Genomic DNA, 23,499 nt, shown 5'->3' on the forward strand with positions numbered 1-23,499 from the left:
ACCAGAAACAAGAGAGCTTCTTCCAAAGTTTGATTAAAGAACTGGGTAGATGGGGTTGAGGATTTAGCTCAGCGGTAGAGCGCTTGCCTAGGGAGCCCAAGGACCTGGGTTCGGTCCCCAGCTCCGAAAAAAAAAGAAAAAAAAAAAAAAAAAGAATTGGGTAGATTAAAATCTTTTTTAAGACCGGGCTTTCTTTTCTGTGTAGCCCTGGCTGTCCTGGAATTGCTCTGTGAACCAGACTAGCCTCGAACTCACAGTAATCAGTCTGCCTCTGCCTACCAAGAGCCTGTGCCACCATCGCCGGACCAAAAAAAAAAAAAATAAATTTTAACACACCTGTAATCCCAGACACTGGGAGACAGAAGTAGAACAAAAATTTCAGGTCATCTTGGGCTACATATGGGGGAAAAACTACATATATTTAAAAGGTAAGACTCCCTTTTACTCCAGCAAGATCTGGGTGAGTCATCTTTTTTGCCGATTTGTCTACACCGATCCCATAACTTCATGTAAGTTCTAGAAGTCAAAGTGAGTCCTTGAGTCATGCATCAACAATTGTGGCAACCTTCCGGCTGGAATTCATTAGCATGAAAAACTAATGCTATGAAGGAGTAGGTGAGTAGCCTGGGTGAAGAACTACCCAACATAACTCAATATCCAAAAACGAATGGAGGGAGTTAAAACGCTATCAAGAAAAGCACCGGCTTTATTAAATCTCGTTATGTATCCTGGCCACCCCAATTGCGAGCTGCTGGGAAAAAGGGCCTGAGCCATGGGTACTCATTCTCCACATCTTCCGGGCGCCACCCCGCCCCCGCCCCCACTCACGTGGGACTCAGACCGCTTCCCAGTCCCGAGACCAAAATCTGCAAGTTAACTTTTATTAAATGTTCGTGTGCAGAGTTCGAACCTCTACTGGATTCAACTAGCTCAACAAGCCCTGCGCCTAGTTTCAGAGCTAACCTCCGACACTCCCCCCACCCCAAAAAAAGAGGTGAGAGCGGTCCATCCTACGGTCTCAGGCCCGCCTTCCCTTTCACTTCCTACTCGTGTCCTCCGCCGATCAGACTACCGGCTCAAAGCCTTCGTTTGGCCCGCGCGAAAAGCCTCGTGCCTGGCGCAGGCCCAGGCTCCGAAGCAGGTGGCAGCCGCGGGCGACCCGGCACTCGGCGGGGGTCTCCTGCGGACCCTCGACTGGAAAGCGAGGCGACCCCACCATCCAAACCCACACTTACGGCGTGCAGCGGTCGCTATACTCATTAGCGATCGTCTCGATGCCGCCGGCGCGGGCCACAGCGACATAGCAGCTCTGAAAGCCCAGGTCTATGCCCACCACCGACATGGCGCCGGCTACTGCTCGGGCTCGGGCCCAGGGCCGGCCGCCGACACTGCACACGGAACCCGACGGGGTTGGCGCGTGGAGAGGGCGCGCCGCGTGGGCTGATGGAGCACCGCGGCTGGGCGGGCGAAGCCGGACGACCGTCCACGAGGATGCTTGGGTCCTTGAAAAAGACGGGCCTCTACCGCTCAGGCCGGCTCCGGCTCCACGGCCGCAGAAGAGGCGCCGGTAGCGGGGGCGGAGAAGATCTCGAAGGCTCTCGTTGCGACAGGAGCAAGGCTGCAGCGCGAGAATTGCGCTGGAACGAAATATTCTCGCGAGATCCCAGCTCAGACGCTTTTCCTCCTGAGGCTCCTCCCGTTTGACAAAGTATTGCGTCACATCCTAGCACAGGAAACGGGAAAGGAAGTGGGCGGACGAAAGCTGTCCGACGCGAAGTTATCAACTGAGCCTGCGCGGAGAAGCCCCTACAGCGGCGCTGAACTGTAGTGCGCCTCCCATCCAGAAGTAAGGAGAGCGGGAGCGAGACAATACTTCAGAAAGCTGCATCGAGCCCACTTCCGCCGTCCTCGTCACCGCGGAGGAACTTCCGGCAGTGACTTCGCAAGCCCTCCGCAGTTTTTATAAGGGCCCACAGTGAACTGAGTTAATTCTGCAGTTGCTAAGAGTCCTCTGTTTCAGCTTGGTTCTACGTAAAACTCAGTGTTAAAAACAAACGCTATTAATAATAATAATAATAAAAAAAAAGAAATAAAATTAACTGAGTCAAAATGTATATAAGAAATACTCAAGTTAATAATAATAATAAAAAAAAGAAATAAAATTAACTGAGTCAAAATGTATATAAGAAATACTCAAGTTAATAATAATAATAAAAAAAAAAACAAACGCTAACGAAGAAAAGAGGAATCCACTCTTCAACCTAATTCACGTCCCTAGGTCAGAGGAGAGACCTTTCAGTCATAGATGTCCCTGAGCTGGACACAAGGGTCCAGATAACATGTTCCGTGGAGTGGAAGGTCTAAGACCCGTGTCAAGTTTACTTGATGCTAATACATATATTATTATATAGAGTAGATGGGGAGGTGGCAAAATCTCATGCAGTTTCCACGGATGACCTTGAAATTCTAAAGCACTTGTTTTTGTCCTTAGTGCTGGGATTACAGCCCTGCCCCCACGATATCTGCTTTAGGCTAAAATATCTGAAACTACAGTGACGCCCGATTGAGCCAGTTGCTGAGAGTTGGAGAGGAGGCCAGCTTCAAAGCATTTCTGATAATCTACCCACACAGATTACAGAAGGAAAATCCTGAGTCTCCCAGTTTCCAGCTGTTTTGTGGCTGGGGATATATAATACAGTGCTAGAATACTTGCAGGCTCAAGACCTCAGATTGGATCCCCAACACCTCAAAATTGTCAGAATTTTCAAATTTCGCTTATCTGTACCCTTTTTTTTAAAGGTGCCTAACAGTGTAAGCTTCAACACAATAAACTGTGCTGGAGAGATGGCCCACGGTTAATATTTGCTGTGAAACAATAAAGACTGGAGTTTGGGGGTTGGGGATTTAGCTCAGTGGTAGAGCGCTTGCCTAGCAAGTGCAAGGCCCTGGGTTCGGTCCCCAGCTCCGGAAAAAAAAAAAAAGAAAGACTGGAGTTTGAATCCCACCACCACACCTATAATCTAGACCCTAAGCAGAACAAAGACAAGAAGTTAACTGGAGGGGCTCCCTGACTACCAGCCTAGTCCAAAAACTAGAGCTACAGTTTCAGAGAGAGAGACCCTGCCTCCAAAACTTACATCAGGGTGCAACAGAGGATATCTTCTCTCCTCAAGCCTCTGTGCAGCGCATGGCCAGCCTCACATCATTTCCACACGGGTGCACAGGCACAAACCCTGGTTTATCCCTATCAGGAGGGAGCAAAAGGATTCTAGTAAAAGGTAATGAGTGAGGGTTAATAGCCTAAAGGGTTCAGCACCTGAGAAACTCCCTTCTGGTAGTCAGGAGCAAGAAGGCTCCAGACCAGGGATCAACATGGCTGAACTCCCGACAGAGATGCCAACATAGTAAGGACCCCACCAAGATGCATGAGCATGGGAAAGCAGAAAATAGGTCTGCAGAAAAATCTTCCCACCCAAAAGTTCCCTTTGCTGCCCTACAAAATCCCAAATCCCCCGAGCCCTGACACAGTCTCCTCTCCCGGGGAGGAAAATCTGTCCTTAGTTATTTTGATTAAGATATGATTCTGATCTAGTAAGGGGTTAGTCTTCCCTTTTATTTCCACGTCACCTCAATCAATCCTGGCCTAACACTGAGAGTCATAAAATGGTGGCAATGAGGAAGGCTTTCTACCAAAGAAAAAGGCCAAGGTAGAGGAAAAAACTAGCAATACATTATCTAGTGTGGTTTCAACAGTACGGGTGGTTTGTTTTTTTTGTTTTTTGTTTTTTTTCCAATTGTGTTTTTCAGTCTCTCTGTGTGCCGTGGTCCTCATGTATATATCAGAGGATGACTGTGGGTTCCAGGGACTGAACTCAGGCATGAGGCTCAGTGGCACCTGCAGAGTCTTCTGACCAACCGTTACAGCGCATGGCCCATAGTAAGTTTGGTATTGCTAGAGGACAGATCCAGTAAGAGCAATCACCCAAAAAGCTAACGTCAAGCAAGCAAAGCCCTTTCCCATTTCTTGGAAGGAGGAGTCTCTCTGAATCTATTCCTGCCCCTGGAGGCTTTTCATTCTCTAGTAGACAAAATGGTACCACCTTTAAATTTGCCAATTACCAGATGGTTCTCACATTTGAACTAAAGACAATAACCAGATGCTACAACTGGACAGGGTAATAGGGTTTTATAAATGGATACAAGAAAAGCCTTTAAAAACTAAATGAGTCTTCTTCTTCGGGAAAACACCAAATGGCGGATGACGCGGGTGCAGCGGGAGGGCCCAGAGGTCTCAGGGGCCCAGGATTAGGAGGCCGCGGCCGCTTCCCCGGAGGATTCGGCAGCGGTCTTAGGGGGGTCGCGGTCGTGGCCCTGGCCCTGGCCGTGGTCGAGGCCGCGGGGCTCGTGGAGGTAAAGCTGAAGACAAGGAGTGGATCCCATTCACCAAGCTGGGCCGCCTGGTTAAGGACATGAAGATCAAGTCCTCAGAGGAGATCTACCTGTTCTCCCTGCCCGTTAAGGAGTCTGAGATTGTTGACTTTTTCCTGGGTGCATCCCTAAAGGATGAGGTTCTGAAAACCATGCCAGTGCAGAAGCAGACTCGGGCTGGCCAGCGGACCAGGTTCAAGGCTTTTGTCGCTATTGGGGACTAAAATGGCCACGTTGGTCTTGGTGTTAAGTGCTCCAAGGAGGTAGCCACTGCCATCCAAGGGGGCCATCATCATGGCCAAGCTTTCGATCGTCCCAGTGCGGAGAGGCTACTGGGGGAACAAGATTGGCAAACCCCACACTGTGCCATGCAGGTTGACGGGCCGCTGTGGCTCTGTGCTGGTGCGTCTCTTCTCTGCCCCCAGAGGCACTAGCATTGTCTCTGCTCCTGTGCCCAAGAAACTACTGATGAGGGCCGGTATAGATGACTGCTACACTTCAGCCAGGGGCTGCACTGCCACCCTGGGCAACTTTGCCAAGGCCACCTTTGACGCTATCTCCAAGATCTACAGCCACCTGACCCCTGACCTCTGGAAAGAGACTGTGTTCATCAAGTCTCCTTATCAGGAATTCACTGACCATCTGTGAAAACCCACACCAGAGTCTCTGTTCAGAGGACCCAGGCTCCAGCTGTGGCTACCACATAAGGGTTTTTATACAAGAAAAATAAATGAATTAAGTCTGAAAAAAAAATAAAAAAATAAATGAGTGAGCTAGGGAGAGTGGCCCCCTCCTGTAATACCAGCAGTTACAAGGCTGAGGCAATAGGAGGAGATCAAGACTAACCTCAGCTACATAGTTAATTGACAGCCTGGACTACATGAGACCTTGGGGAGAAAGAGCAGCACATCCAAAAGCCAAAAGGAGCAGGGCATAGGTGTAGATGCCTGTCATCCCACACTCAATAGGAAGAGGCCGACGGACCAGGCCAGCTCCAGAATAACAGGATGAATTCAAGGCCAACTTGGATGACAGAAAACTATAGCCATAAATAAGTAAATAAGTATAAAAATAATCTGAATGTCTAATAATGACTGAGTGGGGGTTTTTGTTGTTGTTTAGTAAGTATTGGGAGTTGACCAAAGGGCTTTTCACAGTAAATTAATTTTTTGACTGAAACATGTGTGTATATACATATGTGTATATATATGTGTATATCTGTGTATGTAAATATATGTATACAAACATGTGTAAATATGTGTATTTTTTTTAAAACATACTTTTTTTTTAAAGATTTACTTACTTATTAGATATGAGTACACTGTAGCTGTCTTCAGACACACCAGAAGAGGGCATCAGATCTCATTACAGATGGTTGTGAGCCACCATGTGGTTGCTGGGATTTGAACTCAGGACCTCTGGAAGAGCAGTCAGTGCTCTTAACCGCTGAGCCATCTCTCCAGCCATACAGTGTACTTATAAATAAATAAATAAATAAATAAATAAATAAATAAATAAATAAATAAATCTTTAAAAAAAAAAAAAAAGCACTGACTGCTTTTCCAGAGGTCCTGAGTTCAATTCCCAGCAACCACATGGTGGCTCACAACCATTTGTGATGTGGTCCTGGCACCCTCTTGTGGCACACAAGCATATATGCAGGCAAAACACTATACATAATAAATAAAATTTAAAAAAAAATAAATGAAACTAAGTCAGGTGTGATAGCACACAGATCTTTTATCCCAGCACTCAAGTACAGAGTCAGATAGATAGGTCTCTGAGAATTCAAGTCCAGCTAGGTCTACATAGCGAGACCCTGTGCCAAAACAAACAAAAAAAGAATGAATGAAACTAATACAAGCAACACATACATGGATGAGCATTGAAACATGACAAAGGAAAGAAGCCGAACTCCACTGGGGGAATTGTGCATGACTCCAATCTGTAACAAACCCAGAATGGCCTAATGGGATACTTACTGATTGCAACAGGCCTGTGAGTAGAGAACCTGGAGAATTACTGTGTCAGAACAGTTTCCCTTATGATGAAAATTCAGTAATGTTGGCGCAACCTTGTGAATATATTTGGTATAGTGGTGTGAAAATTTAAGACAGGGTCACTGGTAGCCCAGGTTGGGGATTTTCGGGGAGGGGGGTTGTTTTGGTTTTGAGTTTGGTTTTCCTGTTTAACAGAGCCCTGACTGTCCCAGAACTCACTCTGTAGACCAGGCTGGCCTCAAACTCAAGAGATCCACCTGCTTCTGTCTCCCTAGTGCTAGGATTAAAGTCATGTGCTACCACCCAGCTAAAATGGTAAATCGTATGTTACACATTTTTTTTCTTAATTTTTCTCAGTTTTTACTTTATGTATATGAGTGTTTGCATTTATGTCTGTGTACTGTGTGTATGCTGGTGCCCACGGAGGTCAGAAGATGGTTTCCAAGAAACTGAAGTTGGGGGTTGGGGATTTAGCTCAGTGGTAGAGCGCTTGCCTAGCAAGTGCAAGGCCCTGGGTTCTGTCCCCAGCTCAGAAAAAAAAAAAAAAAGAAACTGAAGTTGGGGATACTTGTAAGCTACCATGTGGGTAGGCTCTGGCAATCAAACCCAGGTCTACAAGAATTCTTAACAGCAGAGCAATCTCTCCAGACCCTACAGTTTTTTCAATTTATTTGGCATGTATGAGTGTTTTACCTGCACATACCTATGTGCAGTTGTGCCTGCAGAGACCAAAAGAGGGTATCAGATTTCCACAACTGGAGTTAGAGAGGATTGTGAGTTGCCTTATCCTGCTGAAAATCAAACCACCATCCTCCGGAAGAGTGGCCAGTGTTTTGTTGTTTGTTTTGGTTTTTGTTTTTTTTTTTTTTTTTTTTTTTTTTTTTTTGGAGCTGGGGACCGAACCCAGGGCCTTGCACTCTACCACTGAGCTAAATCCCCAACCCCTTGGCCAGTGTTTTTAACCACTTTCCAACCACGCTAGATACTTTGTATCACAATTTCCAGAGGAGGAAGTCACTGTGGATGCTATGTATCCATTCATCCAGCTATCTGAAAAGCTAAGCAGTCATGGCCAACACTCATAATTCTGAAACTTAGAAAGAGAAAGCAGCAGGATCAGAACTTCAAAATCAATCTCAGCCACGCCAGAAACTCAAGGTCAGCCTGGTCAACAGAGAATCTGTCTTGATTTTGTTGTTTGTTTGTATATTGTCTACTCGGGGGAGCAGGATTGTAATGGGAAAGCCTGGCTGACTTGGAAGTCCCAATGTAGACCAGGCTGGGCCTGAACTCACAGATCTGTGTGTCTCTGCCCCACAAGTGCTGGGTTCATAGGCAGATTGGCAGACACCGCCATTCCTGTGAGACCTTGTAAAAACAAATAAAAAAGATCCTTTGGGCCCAAGAGTTCTGTGCTAGCTAGGTTAACACAGCAAAAAACACCTCAAAAAATAAAATTGGCTAACCTTTTTTAAGGTTAGCAATGATCGTCCTTCCTCTGATGTTTGTCCTGGCTGTAAGAGGAGATGCAGAGGCCCTACGACTGTATTGGTTTGACTTGTGACAGAGACCTGTCTCATCTGAGTTATCAAGTGCTGGGCAGAGTCCAGGCTGCCTAGCCCAAAGTGACCCAACAACCTGAAAGATTTACTGATTTCTCCTGGTAGCAGAGATGTTTAATTCCAGCCCTTGGGAGGCAGAGGCAAGAAGATCTTTGTGATTTCAAGGCCAGCCTGGTCTACAGGGTAAGTTCCAGTCCAATTAATCAAATCTATGGAGTACGACCCTTGTTTAAATTAAAGAAGAGGAGAAGAAGCTGAGACTCTCTATCTGCCTTCTCTTGGAAGCCTTCTTCCAACCTTTGGCTAAACACTAAAAAATTGTAAAAATAAAATAAAAAAAAATATATATATATATATATCTCACAGCTTTGTACCCAACATGCCCTGTTGGCCCTACTACTATTTTCCATTCAGAATGTCACAGCCCAAGCTGGACATAGTGGTGCACATCTTTAATCCCAGCACTCAGGAAAAACTCTGTGAGTTCGAGGCATCCAGGTCTACAAATTGAGGACAGCCAGGGCTTAAAAAAAAAACAAAACAGAACAAAAAAGCCCACAGCCCTATCTTTTTAACAATTTGTCTTTCTCAACTAAAATATATCAGTCTAAAAATAGTTCCCTGGATCATCAAACTTATAGCTCAAGAGGCTATTCTGGGATATTTAAATACACAAAGTCAAAAGGGTTATTTGAGAATTGCAAAGAATCTGAATGGCAGGGTTCCCAGAGTCTCAACGGCACAGCACAGCCGTGGAGTTTCCAGGACATGTGGTGCTGGGGGTTCTGTGTGGTGCTGAGGGCTCTGTGTGGTGTCGATGGTGGGGGGGTGGCCTCTGTGTGGTGCAAACTCAGCTCAGCGCACAGGTTCTCATCCAGCAAGCATCCTGAACATTTTAGAAACAGGAAGTTATCTGGTGTTTTTCTCTGGTACAGCTTAGTTCTGGCTAAACTTAGTTCTAAGCAATCAAAAACAGTGTTCGTTTTATTTTTAAATACATCATCAGATACCCACCGAGAGACTAAAAGTCCTCAGTCAGTTGAGAACTCATAATCCCCACCCACGGAGTGGTCACTGGAATCCTTGGCCTCCTGCCAATCACTAGTGTCCTGAGGAAGCTCCATGCTTGAGTAATGCTATCCGTCTGGCCTCCCCCACCTCAGGGAGACTGGAACAATGGGCCTCAGTCAAAGCAGCTCCCTGTTCTTAAATTCCAGAACCCCAAGCTGAATGCGGTAGCCCACACCTGTAACCCAGCACTTTGAGAGGCTAAGAAAGAGAGGGAATCTGAGGGCAACCCAGGCTCCATGGTAAATTCCAGTCCAGTCAGGCACATACAAGAAGATTCTGTCTAAACAACAAAGACAGAGCCGGCTGAGAAAAGGTGGCTGAGCAGAGTTTGGTCCCCTGTTGTTTTCTCTGCAGCAGTTTCTCGCTATGCTTTTCTGATATAAACACTGGGCGGGGATATGGTTCAGTTGCTACAGTGCTTGCCAAGCATGCACAAAGCCCTGAGCCCTATACCCAAGCACGACATAAACTGACCTGGTGTTGCATTCATAAGCTTACCACAGGGACATCCTCCACTACAGAGCTTGAGGCGAACCTGTGTTACATAAAACACACCACCAACAACAATAACAACAAACCCTACGGTTCCATTCCATCCCATACCGGTGAAATCCTCGGGTCATTGCTCAACTCACACTGTCTACTTCCTCAGCAGCACTATGTATCACTGAGTTCTTCCCCAAAGCCACTCACGCTTGCCCTTATTCAGGAAGCCTCTCCTATACATCTGCTCTGAAGTGTCATTAGGTGCCTCAGTCCTTTGCCTCTTCGTGATCCTAAAATGCTAGGTGAACTTTGCACAGACTTCTACAGGCCTTATAAGCTGATAGGATCCAATTTAACGCTAAGCCCTTTGATCACCAATAATTTTCCTGGCGTGACTCATAGTCTCTTTATCCATCCTCGCCTCAACCAGCCCCAGGCTGGGCCTCCTTCCATCTCCAGCAGCTGACATTCCAACTCTACGCCTGAGTCCTGTCCGTCGGCCTTGTCGGCTGACAGCAGAAGTTGTCCACTCCACCTCCCCCCAACCCCAGCAGCAGTCACTCTCTAATTTCCGCAATTGAAAGTTTCTGGGCCATTTTTAATTTTGATGTTCAGACTAATCAGTACTCAGCATATCCTGGGCAGGTTTCCATCTGGCCAAACCACAGTCCTCTTATCTCAGGAGGCGACACTCTTTGGTTTTTGATTAAGTAACAGTGATTTTTAAGGCCTTGTGACCCTTATAATAGATTGACTCCCAGAATTCCTCACCAAGTGTAAGCGAGGGGCCTAGGGTGTTGTTCAGTGATAGAACATTTACCCAGCATGTAGGAGGACCCAGGTCTAATCAGAAAGAGAGAGACACAGAGAGAGACACACACACACACACACACAGAAAGAGAGAGAGAGAGAGAGAGAGAGAGAGAGAGAGAGAGAGAGAGAGAGAGCCTGTAATCTGATACAGAATCAGAGCTGTGGACTAGCAGCAAGTTCATGTGGCTCTCTGCCCAGACATTGCTTCACAACCAAAGGGCGACCATTTATTTTCTTGTTGTCATCTAGTTAACGTGCAAATGCAGTGTGAGTTCAAACTCTAAATATATCCCAGATGCTTACAGTTTGACACTTGGATAGCAGCAATGCACACCCTAACTTGGTCTCTAAGGAATGGCACAGAAATCCAGTTGTAGCGAAAGGCGGAGGCTGAAACACCCAGCGTGGGATGAGGAGCTGAGCTCCGTGGGAGCATCAGGAGTCTTCCTTCAAAGGCAACGCCTCAAACAAAAACCTAACAGCATCCAAAGACAGCTTCCACCTCAGAGAGACTGCAAAGTGAAAAGCGCAAGAGCACCTGTGTTCTTGAAATAAGTAAACTCAAGAACTATTTAGCAAAGAACAGAGTAGTAGAGTCGTTTTTCTTCAGAAACAGGTAACTGACACTGGATGTGGAAGCATCGACCTGGGATCCCAGAATTTGGGACTGTGGAGGCTGGAGGATGGGAAGTTCAAGATCATCCCCAGCTTTATAGCAAGTTCAAAAGCCAGCCAGTAAACCACACACAACACACACACACACACACACACACACACACACACACACACACACACACACAGAGAGAGAGAGAGAGAGAGAGAGAGAGAGAGAGAATTGTCTTTTAGAAATATTGTGTAGTCCATTAAACATGGATATTTATTTATGCCATTTCTGTCCATGTCAAAAGTTTGTTTATTTGGGAGCAGGGGAAGGCTGGAGGGATGGCTCCGTGGTGAAGAGCACTTGCTGCTCTTCCAGACAACCTGAGTCCAGTTTCTATGCATTTCCCCCCCACACACACTTTGATTACAAGCATATGTAACTACACTTCCAAGAGGTTCAGCAACTCTCTTTTGGTCTCCATGGGCTCCTGTGTACATGGGCCACACACACATAGACATACACACAAATAAAACATTTTAAGTACCTATTTTTTTTTTAATCCTGAAAGTGTCATAGTTCAGTTGTCAACTTGACAAAAAAAAAACCAAGAGTCACTTGGGACAAAGGAACCCCAAGAGAATAATTGCTCAGATCAGATTAGGTAGGCTGTGACATTTTCTTAAGAGCTGATTGAGGTAGAAGGGGGCCCAGCTTAGCGTAGGTGATTCCATGGCTGGGCATATGGGAGGAAGATGCTTTCTATACATGATGTCGACACTAGAACACATCCAGAGGAAGGCTTTACCAATTCTGGAGCCTGACCCAGAGAAGACGTTGCTAACTAACAATGGGTCTGAGGCACTGGGACCTTTAACAGAGCCATATCCATGTCAATATGCATTCACTGAGGACAGTGATGGCTCCGGGTAAAGGTACTTGACACCTAGCTTGAAGAATTTTGAGACCTACATGATGGAAAGAGAAAACTAACTCCAACAAGCTGTCCTTTCACTGCCCTGCATTCCTATGTGTGCACATGCACTCATGCACAGACACACACACACACACACACACGAGTGCATACACATATTTAAAAATGCAAAAGTAATTTTTCTCGGAGTAATTACTGGAGTCATCCAGTTCACCCAAGGGAGTAGGTAGACAGACCTTAAACATTTGCTCCAGCATCAAGACTCCATATGGGGTTTGGGGATTTAGCTCAGTGGTAGAGCGCTTGCCTAGCAAGCGCAAGGCCCTGGGTTCGGTCCCCAGCTCTGGAAAAAAAAAAAAAAAAAAGAACCAAAAAAAAAGACTCCATATACCCTGTGCTCACTAAGAGTGGATCCCCAACTTCGAATAAAGAAGTAGAGGAATTCCAGGCTGTTTGTTTCTATAACAAGGTTGTTTTTGTCAGGGTTACTACCACTGTGGTAAAAAAGCAAACCTTCACGGGTATGTCGCCCTGGCTGTCCCGAGTTTTGAGATGTAGACCAGACAGGCCTCGAACTGTCAGAGACATGCCTACCTCTGTCTCTGAGTGCTAGGATAAAAGGGGTACGCCTTCATGCCCGGCTTAGCCTGCTTTCTTACAGAACCCAGACTAACCAGCCCAAAGGTGGCCCCACCCAAGTTAACCACTAAATAAATTGCTCCGCAGGCTTGCCTACAGCCCAATCTCATGGAGACAAAAGCCTCACTTCTAAGGCCTCACTGGGTTGCAGTTTTCTATGTACCTCAGGCTTAGAGCTTGTAATAATGGGATTACAGATGTGCACTGCCCACACCCAGCCTTCCGTTCTAATAGTCTCTCTTTAATGAATAGTGATCATAAGGAGGGTAGAAGAAAACCTTTGAGAGAAGGTTGTCTCCTATCCCTTGGGTTCTGGGGATCAAACAAAAGTCATTAAGGTGGGCAGCCAGAGCCATCTCACCAGCTCTCTTTATGTAATACTTTCTATGCAGCCCAGGCTGACTACAAACTCCCCATCTCCTGCAAAACCTAATGGACGTTAGGATTAGAGCTATAGATCACCGATGCAACCAATCAGAAGCTTTGGGATCGATTGCTTGTTTTGTTTCAAGGCTGGGTTACTCTGTGTAGTCCTGACTGTCACAGAGCTCATTCTGTAGACCAGGCTGGCCTTGAATTTACAGAGATCCACCTGTGTCAGCCTCCAGAGTACTGGGGTTAAAGCATCACGCTGGCTAATGGTTTCTTTACAAATAAACTTGCACCACCATCACCACCACACACACTTGTGTTCCTTCTCTTTCCCCAACCCCACCCCCTGCCACGGCCCCCTTTCTCCTCATCCTGTGCATTGGTGTCTCCTTGTCTCTAAATGTGCAGGACCAGCTCTAAATAAGCATGGAAATTGAAGACCTGTGGTTTTTGTTTTCCTGGAAGAGGGTCTCACTCTGTTGCTGCTCTGAATGGCCTGGAACTTGATATATCAAATGCAAAAAATGTAAATCTTTGCCCCACCCCCAGAACAAGTGAGTTCCAGTGAGAGAGTCTGACTCATCAGCTTAGATGAGTCCAGTGTAACTGGGGGTACGGGGTGAGCTACACGCAGTTATGTCATCAAAAGCTAGAAAAAAGGGGTTGGGGATTTAGTTCAGTGGTAGAGCGCTTACCTAGCAAGCGCAAGGCCCTGGGTTCAGTCCTCAGCTCTGGGGGGGGAAAAAAAGCTAGAAAAAAAAATCCCAAAATGTGTGACAGTTACTTTAAGAAGAGAAAGGGTGTGAGCAAGTTTCCAGCTAGCTAAGGAATCTAGGCAGGCCTGGGCAGGCTTTGAAATAAGCCTGGCATAGGATGGAAACTTTCCTAAGGTCCCAGGGAGTGTCAGAGGTGACGAGTACAGGATGAGTTCAGGCTGAGGCACAGGAAGGAATAGAGAAGACTTCATCCGAGAGGAAGGAAAGAAGGACATTGAGACTCAGAAGCAGGGAGTAGGGGATGGCCTCTGCCTTGAGACAACCTTTCTCTACAGCCTACAAATAGAAACCATGAGGTGCTAGGATTTGTGAGAACAGCAAAGTAGGATCTAGCTTCATATCTGGATGAGACATAGGACAGAAACCGACGCCTAGGGGAATCGGTCAATGGAAATCCTGGGGTGAGGGTGGGGCAGACGCCTAAGCTCAGTCACTGCCAACAAAACTAGGTTTTTCTGTTGACAAGGGTTTCCAGTTTTCATGCTTCTCTCTTCCTCCCTCCCTCTCCCCCCACTCCCACCCTCCCCCTACAGGTTCTGACATAGTCCAGGCTGGCCTTAAACTCAAAACCAACAACAGCCTTGAACTGATGATTGTTCTACCTCTCCCCTCTAAATTCTGGGTCACGGTCCTATGCTACCGAGCTCAGAAAAAGAAGAAGAGGAAGAAGAGGAGGAGGAGAAAGATTTGCTTTGTAATGTTTTAAAATAATAAATGAAAAAACGAACCTCAGCGGTTTAAAAAAAAAAAACAAGAACTAGGTATGGTGGCAAATCTTCAGCTATGTGCTGAATTTAGGGCTAGCCTAGAATACATAATGTCCTGTCTCAAAAATAATAACAACAACAACAACAACAACAACAAAGCCAGGGCTTAATTTTAAGGTTCATTTCTGGAATCCCAACACTTCAGGCAGAAATATTGCCCAGCTCAAGGCCAACCAGAACTACTACATTCTATGCCCGTTTCAGAATAAATTATTCCTCTCTTGGAACCCCTTCTGCTCTGGGAATCCCTTCTCACTTTTTCTTAATTCATCTATGTTCTCTCTGCTCAAAATTAATTAGCTCATTAACTATAAATCTTCAAAGTAGACAAAAGAGGGACTGGAGAGTTGAGTCAGCACTTAAGAGCACTGCTACTCTTCCAAAGGACCAGGGCTCCATCCCAAGCACCTGAATAATGGCTGACAACTGTCTCAGTCCCAGAGAACCCGACAACTTTTGCTGGTCTCTACAAGCATCGTGCACAAGCATACATTAAGGCAAAATACCCATATACATAAAAAGAATCTAAATGAATGAAAAAATAAAACCAAAAAAGGAAGCAATAAAATAATTGATAAAAATTAAAAACAAGCATGATCACCATGCGTGGCAGAATTTGTCTTTAATCCCAGCACCCCAGAGATGGAAGTAGTCAGACCGCTATGTTTGAGAAGTTAGCCTGGTCTATGTTAGTGAGTTCCGGGACACCCAAGGATAGGTAGAGAGAGGCTGTCTGGAAAAACCAAACACAAAACCAAGTATAATGATGGCTCATAACTGTAACCCTAGCATTTGAGAGTGGGAGGCAAAGAGGTCCATGAGTTCAAGGACAACCTAGTCTAGATATGAGTACCAGGCCAACCAGGGTTGCATAGTGAGGCCCTGGTCTGAAAACACACACACACACACACACACACACACACACACACACACACACACACACACACACAGACATACACACTCACTCGTAGCATTTGACAGGAAAGGCCTCCAGCTTATTGCAAACACAAGCTCTTCCTCATGATTAGGTCAGCCTGCCCTGGCGCCCTGTGTCAGACTAGACACAGACGCTCCAAATTTCCTTTCCTTGTCTCGTAAACTGTGTAAACCATTAGCTGAACTATTTGTCCTCTGAAACTGGCTAGACTTGAAGATAAATATTTCCTGTCTGGCTGACCGACTGAGACTCCCCCTGAGTACAAAACTGCTAAGTTGCTGAAAGCCACTAAAGAAAAAGAATGTGTTAGCTACCCCAGAGCCAGCTTTGAGGCTGCACTGATAAACTGCTCGATGAACCCCAGGCCTACCACATGCTAGACAAGAGCTCTACCACTGAGTCCTGTTAGAAGATCCTTGCTCATCTAGAGTTAGCAGAGCTTCAGAAATCTGTCTATAATGGAAGAGAACATGCATCTTCCCCTGAATTAATTTCTCAAAAAACAGTTAGGATAAAAAAAGATTTATTTGATTTGTGTGACTATTTTGCCTGTATAGCACATGCTTGCACAAGTCCAGTAGAGGGGGTTGAAAGACTTGGATATAGAGTTACAGGAGGTTTGTTGGCCACCACATGGATGCTGGGAACCAAAACCCAGGCCCTCTGCTGGTGTAGGATATACTCTTAAGCCATCTCTACAGCCTGAGGTTTTGTTTTGTTCTGTTTTGTTTTTTGTTGTTGTTGTTGTTTTGTTTTGTTTTTTAATCTGTCCCACCTGGGCACTGTGGTATACACTTTTAATCCCAGCACTTAGGAGGAGGCAGAGGCAGGCAGATCTCTGTGAAATTGAGGCTACACAGTGAGTTCCCAGACAGCCAGGCTATGGAGAGAGCGATCCTGTCTCAAAAACCAACCAAACCTTCACAGAGATGCAAATTAGAATTAAGTCATTAGCTCCTTGGGCTCACGGCTCACGTTGCCTCAGAGTGAGTGACCAGTGCAAAAACTGGGAATGAAACGTGGAACTTTCACATACACTTCAGTGAGCATCACATCCCTGGTTTGTCAAATCAAATGCCCGGATGAGGAAGACAGAGCTGGCTGCCCTTGCCATGAGGAGTCAGTAGAGGCTTCCCCCCGGCTTGACTGAGAAACCTTTGCTGCACGGCGTCAGCTCTCTGTCCTTGTCATTTCACACGCAGACATTTTGCAGACAGGTCCTCCCCCAGCATGGAGTGTGTCTCCTTGGGTTTGTTGGACAGCATTTTTCTCCTGACATGTTTCTACACTTTCCTGCACTTCAGTGACCTGTTATTTATGGAACCTCATGCCTTGCTACCGGACAAATGACAGTTAAGGCAAGCCTGGCCTACCAACTTAAACCCTGTTTCCAAAAGAAAAAACAATGGCGCATACCTTTAATCTCCGTACTCAGGAGTCAGACACAGGCAGGTATCTGTGAGTTCAAGGCTACTCTGGTCCATGCAGAGGGTTCTGGGCTAGCTAGAGCTACTTTTCCTTTTTTTTTTTTTTTCATTAAAAAAAATTAAATAAAAAACAAAAAACCTGGGCTGGACACACAGCTCATTGGGTCAAATGCAAGTCCAGCATGTAAGAAGCTCTGAGTTCAATCCTTAAGCACCAAACGAATTTAAAATCATTGTTGATAAAAGTAATTGTGGAGTAATCGTGGAGGCAGGAGATTCAGAATTTCAAGGTTATTCTGTGCAGAGAATTGGAAACCAATCTGGACTATGTGTATCCTTGTCTCAAGAAACAAAAGAAAGAAGGGAGAATTAATTTATTTTAAGGAAGTTCTGATAATTAACAGTCAAAGGACAGGACAGCCAAGTTTAGGAAATCTGTTTCTTTCTGTTTCTTCAGGATGTCAAGTTCTTTATTACTGCCAACCAGCTCCCTTGCATAGTTATTTATTATCTATCTTGGTGGGTTTTGTGTTTTGAGACTGAGGATCAATTAGTTCCAGCTGGCCTCAGGCTCATTATGTAGTCAAGGATGACCATGGATTCTTTACAGACCTGTGCCTCCATCTTGGATCTGCAGACAGCCCATGCTGAACTCACGATCAGGAAGCATTGTGCTCACTCGATCTGTGAAATGTCTCACAGCAGAAGGCTGCGGTGTAATTTCAGGACTCTGAGGAGCATGAGCAGCTGCATCTGAAGATGAGAGACTTGGTTACAACCTTTTGTGTATTTATTGCTTCCAAGCCTCTCTTAGAAAGTAGAAAGCCCGGCATGGTGGTGCATGCCTTTAATCCAGCAGTCAGGAAGCAGTGACACACAGATTTCTGTGAGTTCCAGGCCAGGGGGAGATACAGAGTGAGACCCTGTCTCAAATAAAATAAGGAAGGAAGGAAAGAAAGTGGTTAAAGCAAGAACTCCAGGAGTTTCAGGTCCCATTCTGACCTTTTTTTTTTTTTTTTTTTTTTTTTTTTTTTTGGATTTATTTACTTGGGGTTGGGGATTTAGCTCAGTGGTAGAGCGCTTGCCTAGGAAGCGCAAGGCCCTGGGTTCAGTCCCCAGCTCCAAAAAAAAGAACCAAAAAAAAAAAAAAAGATTTATTTACTTAACGTTCATGAGCGTCCTGTTGCTGACACACCAGAAGAGGGCATTGGATCCAATTACAGATGGTTGTGAGTAACTATGTGGTTGCAGGAATTGAACTCATGACTTCTGGAAGAGCAGACCACTGAGCCATCTCTCCAGTCTCTCACTCTGACCTCTTAAGCCCAGAGAGCCTTATTCATATCCTAATGCCCAGGATATCTAGCCATATTCCTTTTGCCTGCCACTGCTTTAAAATTAATTAATTTAAAGTCCCAGTTAGGGTTTTTACTGCCCTAAGGGGACAAAAAGCAAGTTGGGGAAAAAGAGTTTACTCAGCTTATACTTCCACATTGCTGCTGTCCATCAGAGAAGGAAGTCAGGATGGGGACTCAAACAGGACAAAAACCTGGAGGCAGGAGCTGATGCAAAGGCCTTGGAGGGGTGCTGCTTACTGGCTTGCTCAGCTTGCTTTTTTTTTTTTTTTTTTTTTTTGAAATGTAATTTTCTATAAAACAAGGACTTTTCACAGGTCTTCCAACTCCTCTAGCCACTCTTAATCCAAGATAACAGTATCATTTATACCATCGTAACAAGACGTTTGCTACACTGCAGTATACTCCAAAATTTAAAGTAATGTGGACCTAAATAGCAAATTCTTTCTCTAGAAACTGCAGTTTTCTTGTTCCTTAAGGCAACTACTTCCTATCGTAATGTGCTATAATATGCAAAGTAACATTCTATATTCTATGAACGGAATTAACAGTTTCAAACTATAACCTCATCATTACTTCTTTTCTGCCAGCAAAGTCCTCAGGAATGCAGGGCTCGCCACTTGTCCAGAGGGCCACGTTCAGGGATGTACTTGACTCCACAGCCATCGGGGATGAGCCGCTTTGCCGCCACCTTGTCTTCAAATTCATCTGCGTTGAACTTGGTGAATCCCCACTTCTTGGAGATGTGGATCTTTTGGCGGCCGGGGAACTTGAACTTGGCTCTGCGTAGGGCTTCGATCACATGCTCCTTGTTCTGCAACTTGGTGCGGATGGACATGATGACCTGGCCGATGTGGACTCTCGCCACGGTACCTTGTGGTTTCCCGAAGGCACCTCGCATACCGGTCTGGAGCCTATCAGCGCCCGCGCAGGACAACATCTTGTTGATGCGGATGACGTGGAAGGGGTGCAGCCGCACTCGGATGTGGAAGCCGTCCTTGCCACAGCTCTTCACCATGTACTTGTTGGCACAGATGCGTGTGGCCTCCAGGGCCTCAAAAGAGAGCTGCTCGTACTCGTCGGACACCATGTGGCCACAGAGTGGAAACTCGTCCACCTTCGCCTTCTTCCGACCCAGGTCAAAGATGCGGATCTTCGCATCGGGGACCCCTCGGCAGAAACGGGACTTTGGGGAACCCAGGCCCTTGCGCTTCCTAGGCAAGCGCTCTACCACTGAGCTAAATCCCCTCAGCTTGCTTTCTTATAGAACCTAGGACAACCAGCTCAGGGATAGCACCACCCGCAATGGGCTGGGCCCTCTCTCAAGCAGAGCTTGAAGCCAGCTGGAACTAACTAAGACCCAGCCTCAAGAACATCCCTTACAGCTGGATCTCATGGGGACATTTTCTCAACTGAGGTTTCTTCCTCTATGATGATTCTAGCTTGTGTCAAGATGACATAAAACCAGCCAGTACAGTTAATTAAAATAAATTTTTATTTATTTGTATAAACAAATTTTATTTATATTATTTTACTTTATTTATTTAAGGTATTTATATTTTATTTATGTTAAGGACAGGTGTCACGGTGTGTTCGTGGAGGTCAGAGACCAATTTGTAGGAGTCAAATCTCTCCTTCCACCATATGGTTCAGGGGTCAAATTCAGGTCAGGCTTGTTGGTAGCAAGTGTCATTAGCCTGTAAGAATTCTCCCTAGCCTGTGGCCACTGCTCTTTACAAAACAAATGTTCAGCCTGCTCTAGTCTCCACTATTTAACCAGGTTAGTCAGCTTCTTGTCTGCTGCTATAAAAGGGCCCAAGTGATGTCACAGCAGATGTTTGATTTGGTCTTTTTTTTTTTTTTTTTTTTTTTTTTTACAGAGCTGGGGACCGCACCCAGGGCCTTGTGCTTGCTAGGCAAGCGCTCTACCACTGAGCTAAATCATCATGTCTAAACATTTAGCCTTGTTCTTCTGGACCAAACCTCTGGAAAACAGCTACATTGGGTTAGTCTTCCCCTGAAAATACACATAATTACTGTGTTTGAATATATGTGTGGCTAACCTCTAGGCTAAACTGTCTTGGAGGGCTTTTAGTTAATTTCCATAGTCTTTCCAAACTGTACCACCCAACTATTGCAACGAAACCATTTGCTTCCTCTTTCCTATTTACCTTACCTCATTCTGCCTCTTGCGCTCTCATACTTGTTCTAATGGAAATCCTTTTACAATTGGCTAAGAAGGACAGGCTAGATGATTCAGGGGACAAAGTGCTCTCAGCCAAGTTGGACAACCAAAGTTTAATCCCTGGGACCCACAGGGTGGAAGGAGAAAAATGTCGGCAGCAATTTGTATTCTGATATCCACACGAGTGGCAAAAGCACACTTGGGTTCACACACATACATGCACAATGGATAAATAAACATAGTTACTTTTTAGAAATTATCTAATAAGAGCAAGGTGCGGTGGCATATATCTATCCCAGCACTCAAGAAGCAGAGCAGGCCGACCTGTGTGATTTTGAGGCCAAACTGATCTACATAGTGAGTTCCAGGATAGCCAAGGATACATAACTAAATGATGTCTATTAAAAAAAGTCTTAATATTATTGTTAATATTAGTTGGGGTTTATATTGCTATGAAGAGGCACTATGACCACAGCAATTTTTATAAGTTTTTTTAAAGATGTATTTATTTATTCTACATAAATACACTGTAGCTGTCTTCAGATGCACCAGAAGAGGGCATCAGATCCCATTACAGATGGTTGTGAGCCACCATGTGGTTGCTGGGAATTGAACTCAGGACCTCTGGAAGAACAGTCAGTGCTCTCAACCACTGAGCCATCTCTCCAGCCCCACAGTCAGTGCTCTTAATCACTGAGTCATCGCTCCTGCCTGACCACAGCAATTCTTATAAAGGCAAACATTTTGTTGGGGCTGGCTTACAGTTTCAGAGGTTTAACTCATTATCCTCACTGTGGGAAACATGGTGGTATGCAGGCAGACATGGTGCTGGGGAAAGAAGTGGAGAGTTCTAAAAACTTGATCCACAAGCAACAGAAGGAGACTGCTGTGCTAGGCCTACCTTAAACAGTTGAGACTCTCAAAGCCTGCTGCCACAGTGACACATTTCCTCCAGCAAGGGCACACCTTCTAACAGTGCTACTCCCTATGGGCCAGCATTCGTATGCATGAATCTTTGGGGGCCATCCTTTTTCAAACAATCACAATTATTTTGTAAGAACCTTGAAATTTTTATTCTGGGGTGGGTGTGTGTGTGTGTGTGTGTGTGTGTGTGTGTGTGTTGCTAGGGAGATGAAGCCAGGGCTTTACGCATACTGGGTAAGAACTCTATCACTGAGCTACACCTCAAGGCCCCAAACTTTCACTCGAGAAATTCATCTGGAAGGGGGAAGGTTGCAAGAAGGGCAGATAAGAGGGGATGGGGAGATAAGCAGGCCTGAGATGCATGATGTGAAACCCACGAAGAAGCAATTAAAAGTTAAAAAAAAAAAACGAATGCCTAAAAGCAGTAAATGAGGTAGGGGGTGGGGGGGAGGAATAATGAAGAGTGATTTGGTTTTGTAGATATGAAAATAGACTTAAAATCAAAATAATGAGATGGTGACGAAGGCAGCAGAATTTCAAGGTCTTTAAAAAAAAAAAAAAAAAAAAGACTTTGTGTTAATGCAAGGTCTCAGGCTGGCCTCAAGTTTGCTATATAGCCCAGGTTGGCTTTGACCTTGTCCTCCTTTCTCTACATCCTGAATCCTGAGGTTAGAAACTTGGAATTAGACTAGTCTGAGCTAAGTTTCTGGCCAGCCTGGAAAATTAAAGATGTTATCTTCTTTCTGGCTGAGCGCTGCCAACATGGTGTTCAGGCGTTTCACGGAGGTTGGCCGGGTGGCCTATGTTTCCTTTAGGCCCCATGCTGGAAAGCTCATTGCAGGTGTAGAGGTTATTGATCAGAGCAGGGCTTTAGTGGATGGACCCTGCACTCAGGTGAGGAGACAGGCCATCCCTTTCAAATGCAGGCAGCTCACTGATTTCACCCTCAAGTTCCCACACAGTGCCCACCAGAGGTATGTACAAAAAGCTTGGGAGAAGCTTTTCTCCCATCTTCCATATCAATGCGAAACGGGCAGCCACAAGATGTACCAAGAAAATTGATGCCAGAGAATGGAAAGCCAAGGTGACAGATTTTGATCGGTTCAAAGTCATGAAGGCAAAGAAAATGAGGAACGGAATAATCAAGAAGGAAGTAAAGAAACTTCAAAGAGCTGCTATCCCGAAAGCGTCTCCCAAAAAAAGCAGCTGTCGCTAAGGCTGCCACTGAGGTGCAGTGGCAGCAGCTGCTGAAACTAAGGTCCCAGCCAAGAAGGCAAACAGGAGCAGGCAAGAAAGCGGCAGCCCAGAAGGCTGCTCCGTAGAAGGCTGCAGGTCAGAAGACCCCAACCCAGAAATCACCTGCTCCGAAGGCAGCTGGCAAGAAAGTATGAGGCTACACAAAGAATAAAGGTTCTTTTTGACTGAAAAAAAAAAAAAGATGTTATCTTTAAAAATAAAAAAAAAATAAGAAATAGGGGGCAGAGAGCTGGGTCAGTGGTTAAGAGCACACGTTGCTCCTGCAGAGGATGTGGGTTCAGTTCTCTGCACACCATCCACAATTCTGGTTGCAGGTAACCTACTGCCCTGGTCTGACCCCCTCAGCACCAGCCATGCGCATATGACACACAAGCACATACGTACACGCAGACAACACATCCATACACATCTAAAAGAGAGAGAGAGAGAGAGAGAGAGAGAGAGATCTAATAATACTAACAGTGAGACCAATACTGGTCCCATGAGAGCTGTGAATGTATCTTTTATTCACCAGATGTAATTGTCATCTCAGAGGTTTGCTACTGAATAAACCCATCCTTTCTAGTTCTTTCTGAACTCTGGCTGGTTGGTTCAGCCTAAACTCCTCTCTGAGCTGACGCATTAACCTGCTTCTCTCAGCTTCTGACAGAATCGCTCTACTTGGCCTCAAACTGACTCTGGCAATCTGTTCTAATCTTCTGGTCCCTCTCTCTCTCTCTGGCTCATTCTGTCTTCAGGCTGCAACCTGTCTCTGTAAAACTGTCCTGGTAAAACTGCTCGCTCCCTCTCTGTCTCCGTCTCTCCCGCTCATCTTGTCTCCGTCTCTGTTTCCCTCTCCCTACCCCTCCTGCTCTCAAGCCACTGATTCAACCAAACTGACTAGAACTCAGAGATCTGCATGCCTCTGTCTCCTGAGTGCTGGGATTAAAGGCATGTGCTGCCACACCTGGTTCTAAATTTCTTTA

The 23,499-nt window shown here is 45.5% G+C and overlaps 2 protein-coding genes and 2 pseudogenes across 2 annotated transcripts in view; 2 read left to right on the forward strand and 2 right to left on the reverse strand.

The window, feature by feature from the left end:
- Hspa4 (heat shock protein family A (Hsp70) member 4) overlaps nucleotides 1-1,431 on the reverse strand; it is a 39,565-nt gene extending 38,134 nt beyond the window's left edge. Inside the window, exon 1 of the mRNA XM_032911716.1 lies at nucleotides 1,236-1,431. Within this exon, the coding sequence (XP_032767607.1) occupies nucleotides 1,236-1,342 (107 nt within the window). The 5' untranslated portion in view covers nucleotides 1,343-1,431. The remainder of the gene's footprint in view (nucleotides 1-1,235) is intronic.
- A 2,820-nt stretch (nucleotides 1,432-4,251) lies between these two features.
- Nucleotides 4,252-5,135, forward strand: LOC116909172 (annotated as a pseudogene).
- Nucleotides 5,136-18,643: 13,508 nt separating this feature from the next.
- On the reverse strand, nucleotides 18,644-20,349 carry LOC116910269 (60S ribosomal protein L10-like). The gene is made up of 2 exons (XM_032914151.1): nucleotides 20,345-20,349; nucleotides 18,644-19,382 (listed from the first exon to the last, which is right to left on the reverse strand). Exons 1-2 carry the CDS (start codon nucleotides 20,347-20,349, stop codon nucleotides 18,767-18,769), a joined length of 621 nt encoding a protein of 206 aa, XP_032770042.1. The 3' UTR covers nucleotides 18,644-18,766.
- A 1,690-nt stretch (nucleotides 20,350-22,039) lies between these two features.
- Nucleotides 22,040-22,668, forward strand: LOC116910270 (annotated as a pseudogene).
- The last annotated feature ends 831 nt before the right edge of the window (nucleotides 22,669-23,499 follow it).

Source organism: Rattus rattus, chromosome 9, assembly GCF_011064425.1.
Source record: "Rattus rattus isolate New Zealand chromosome 9, Rrattus_CSIRO_v1, whole genome shotgun sequence".
In the NCBI taxonomy this organism is placed as follows: Eukaryota; Metazoa; Chordata; class Mammalia; order Rodentia; family Muridae; genus Rattus; species Rattus rattus.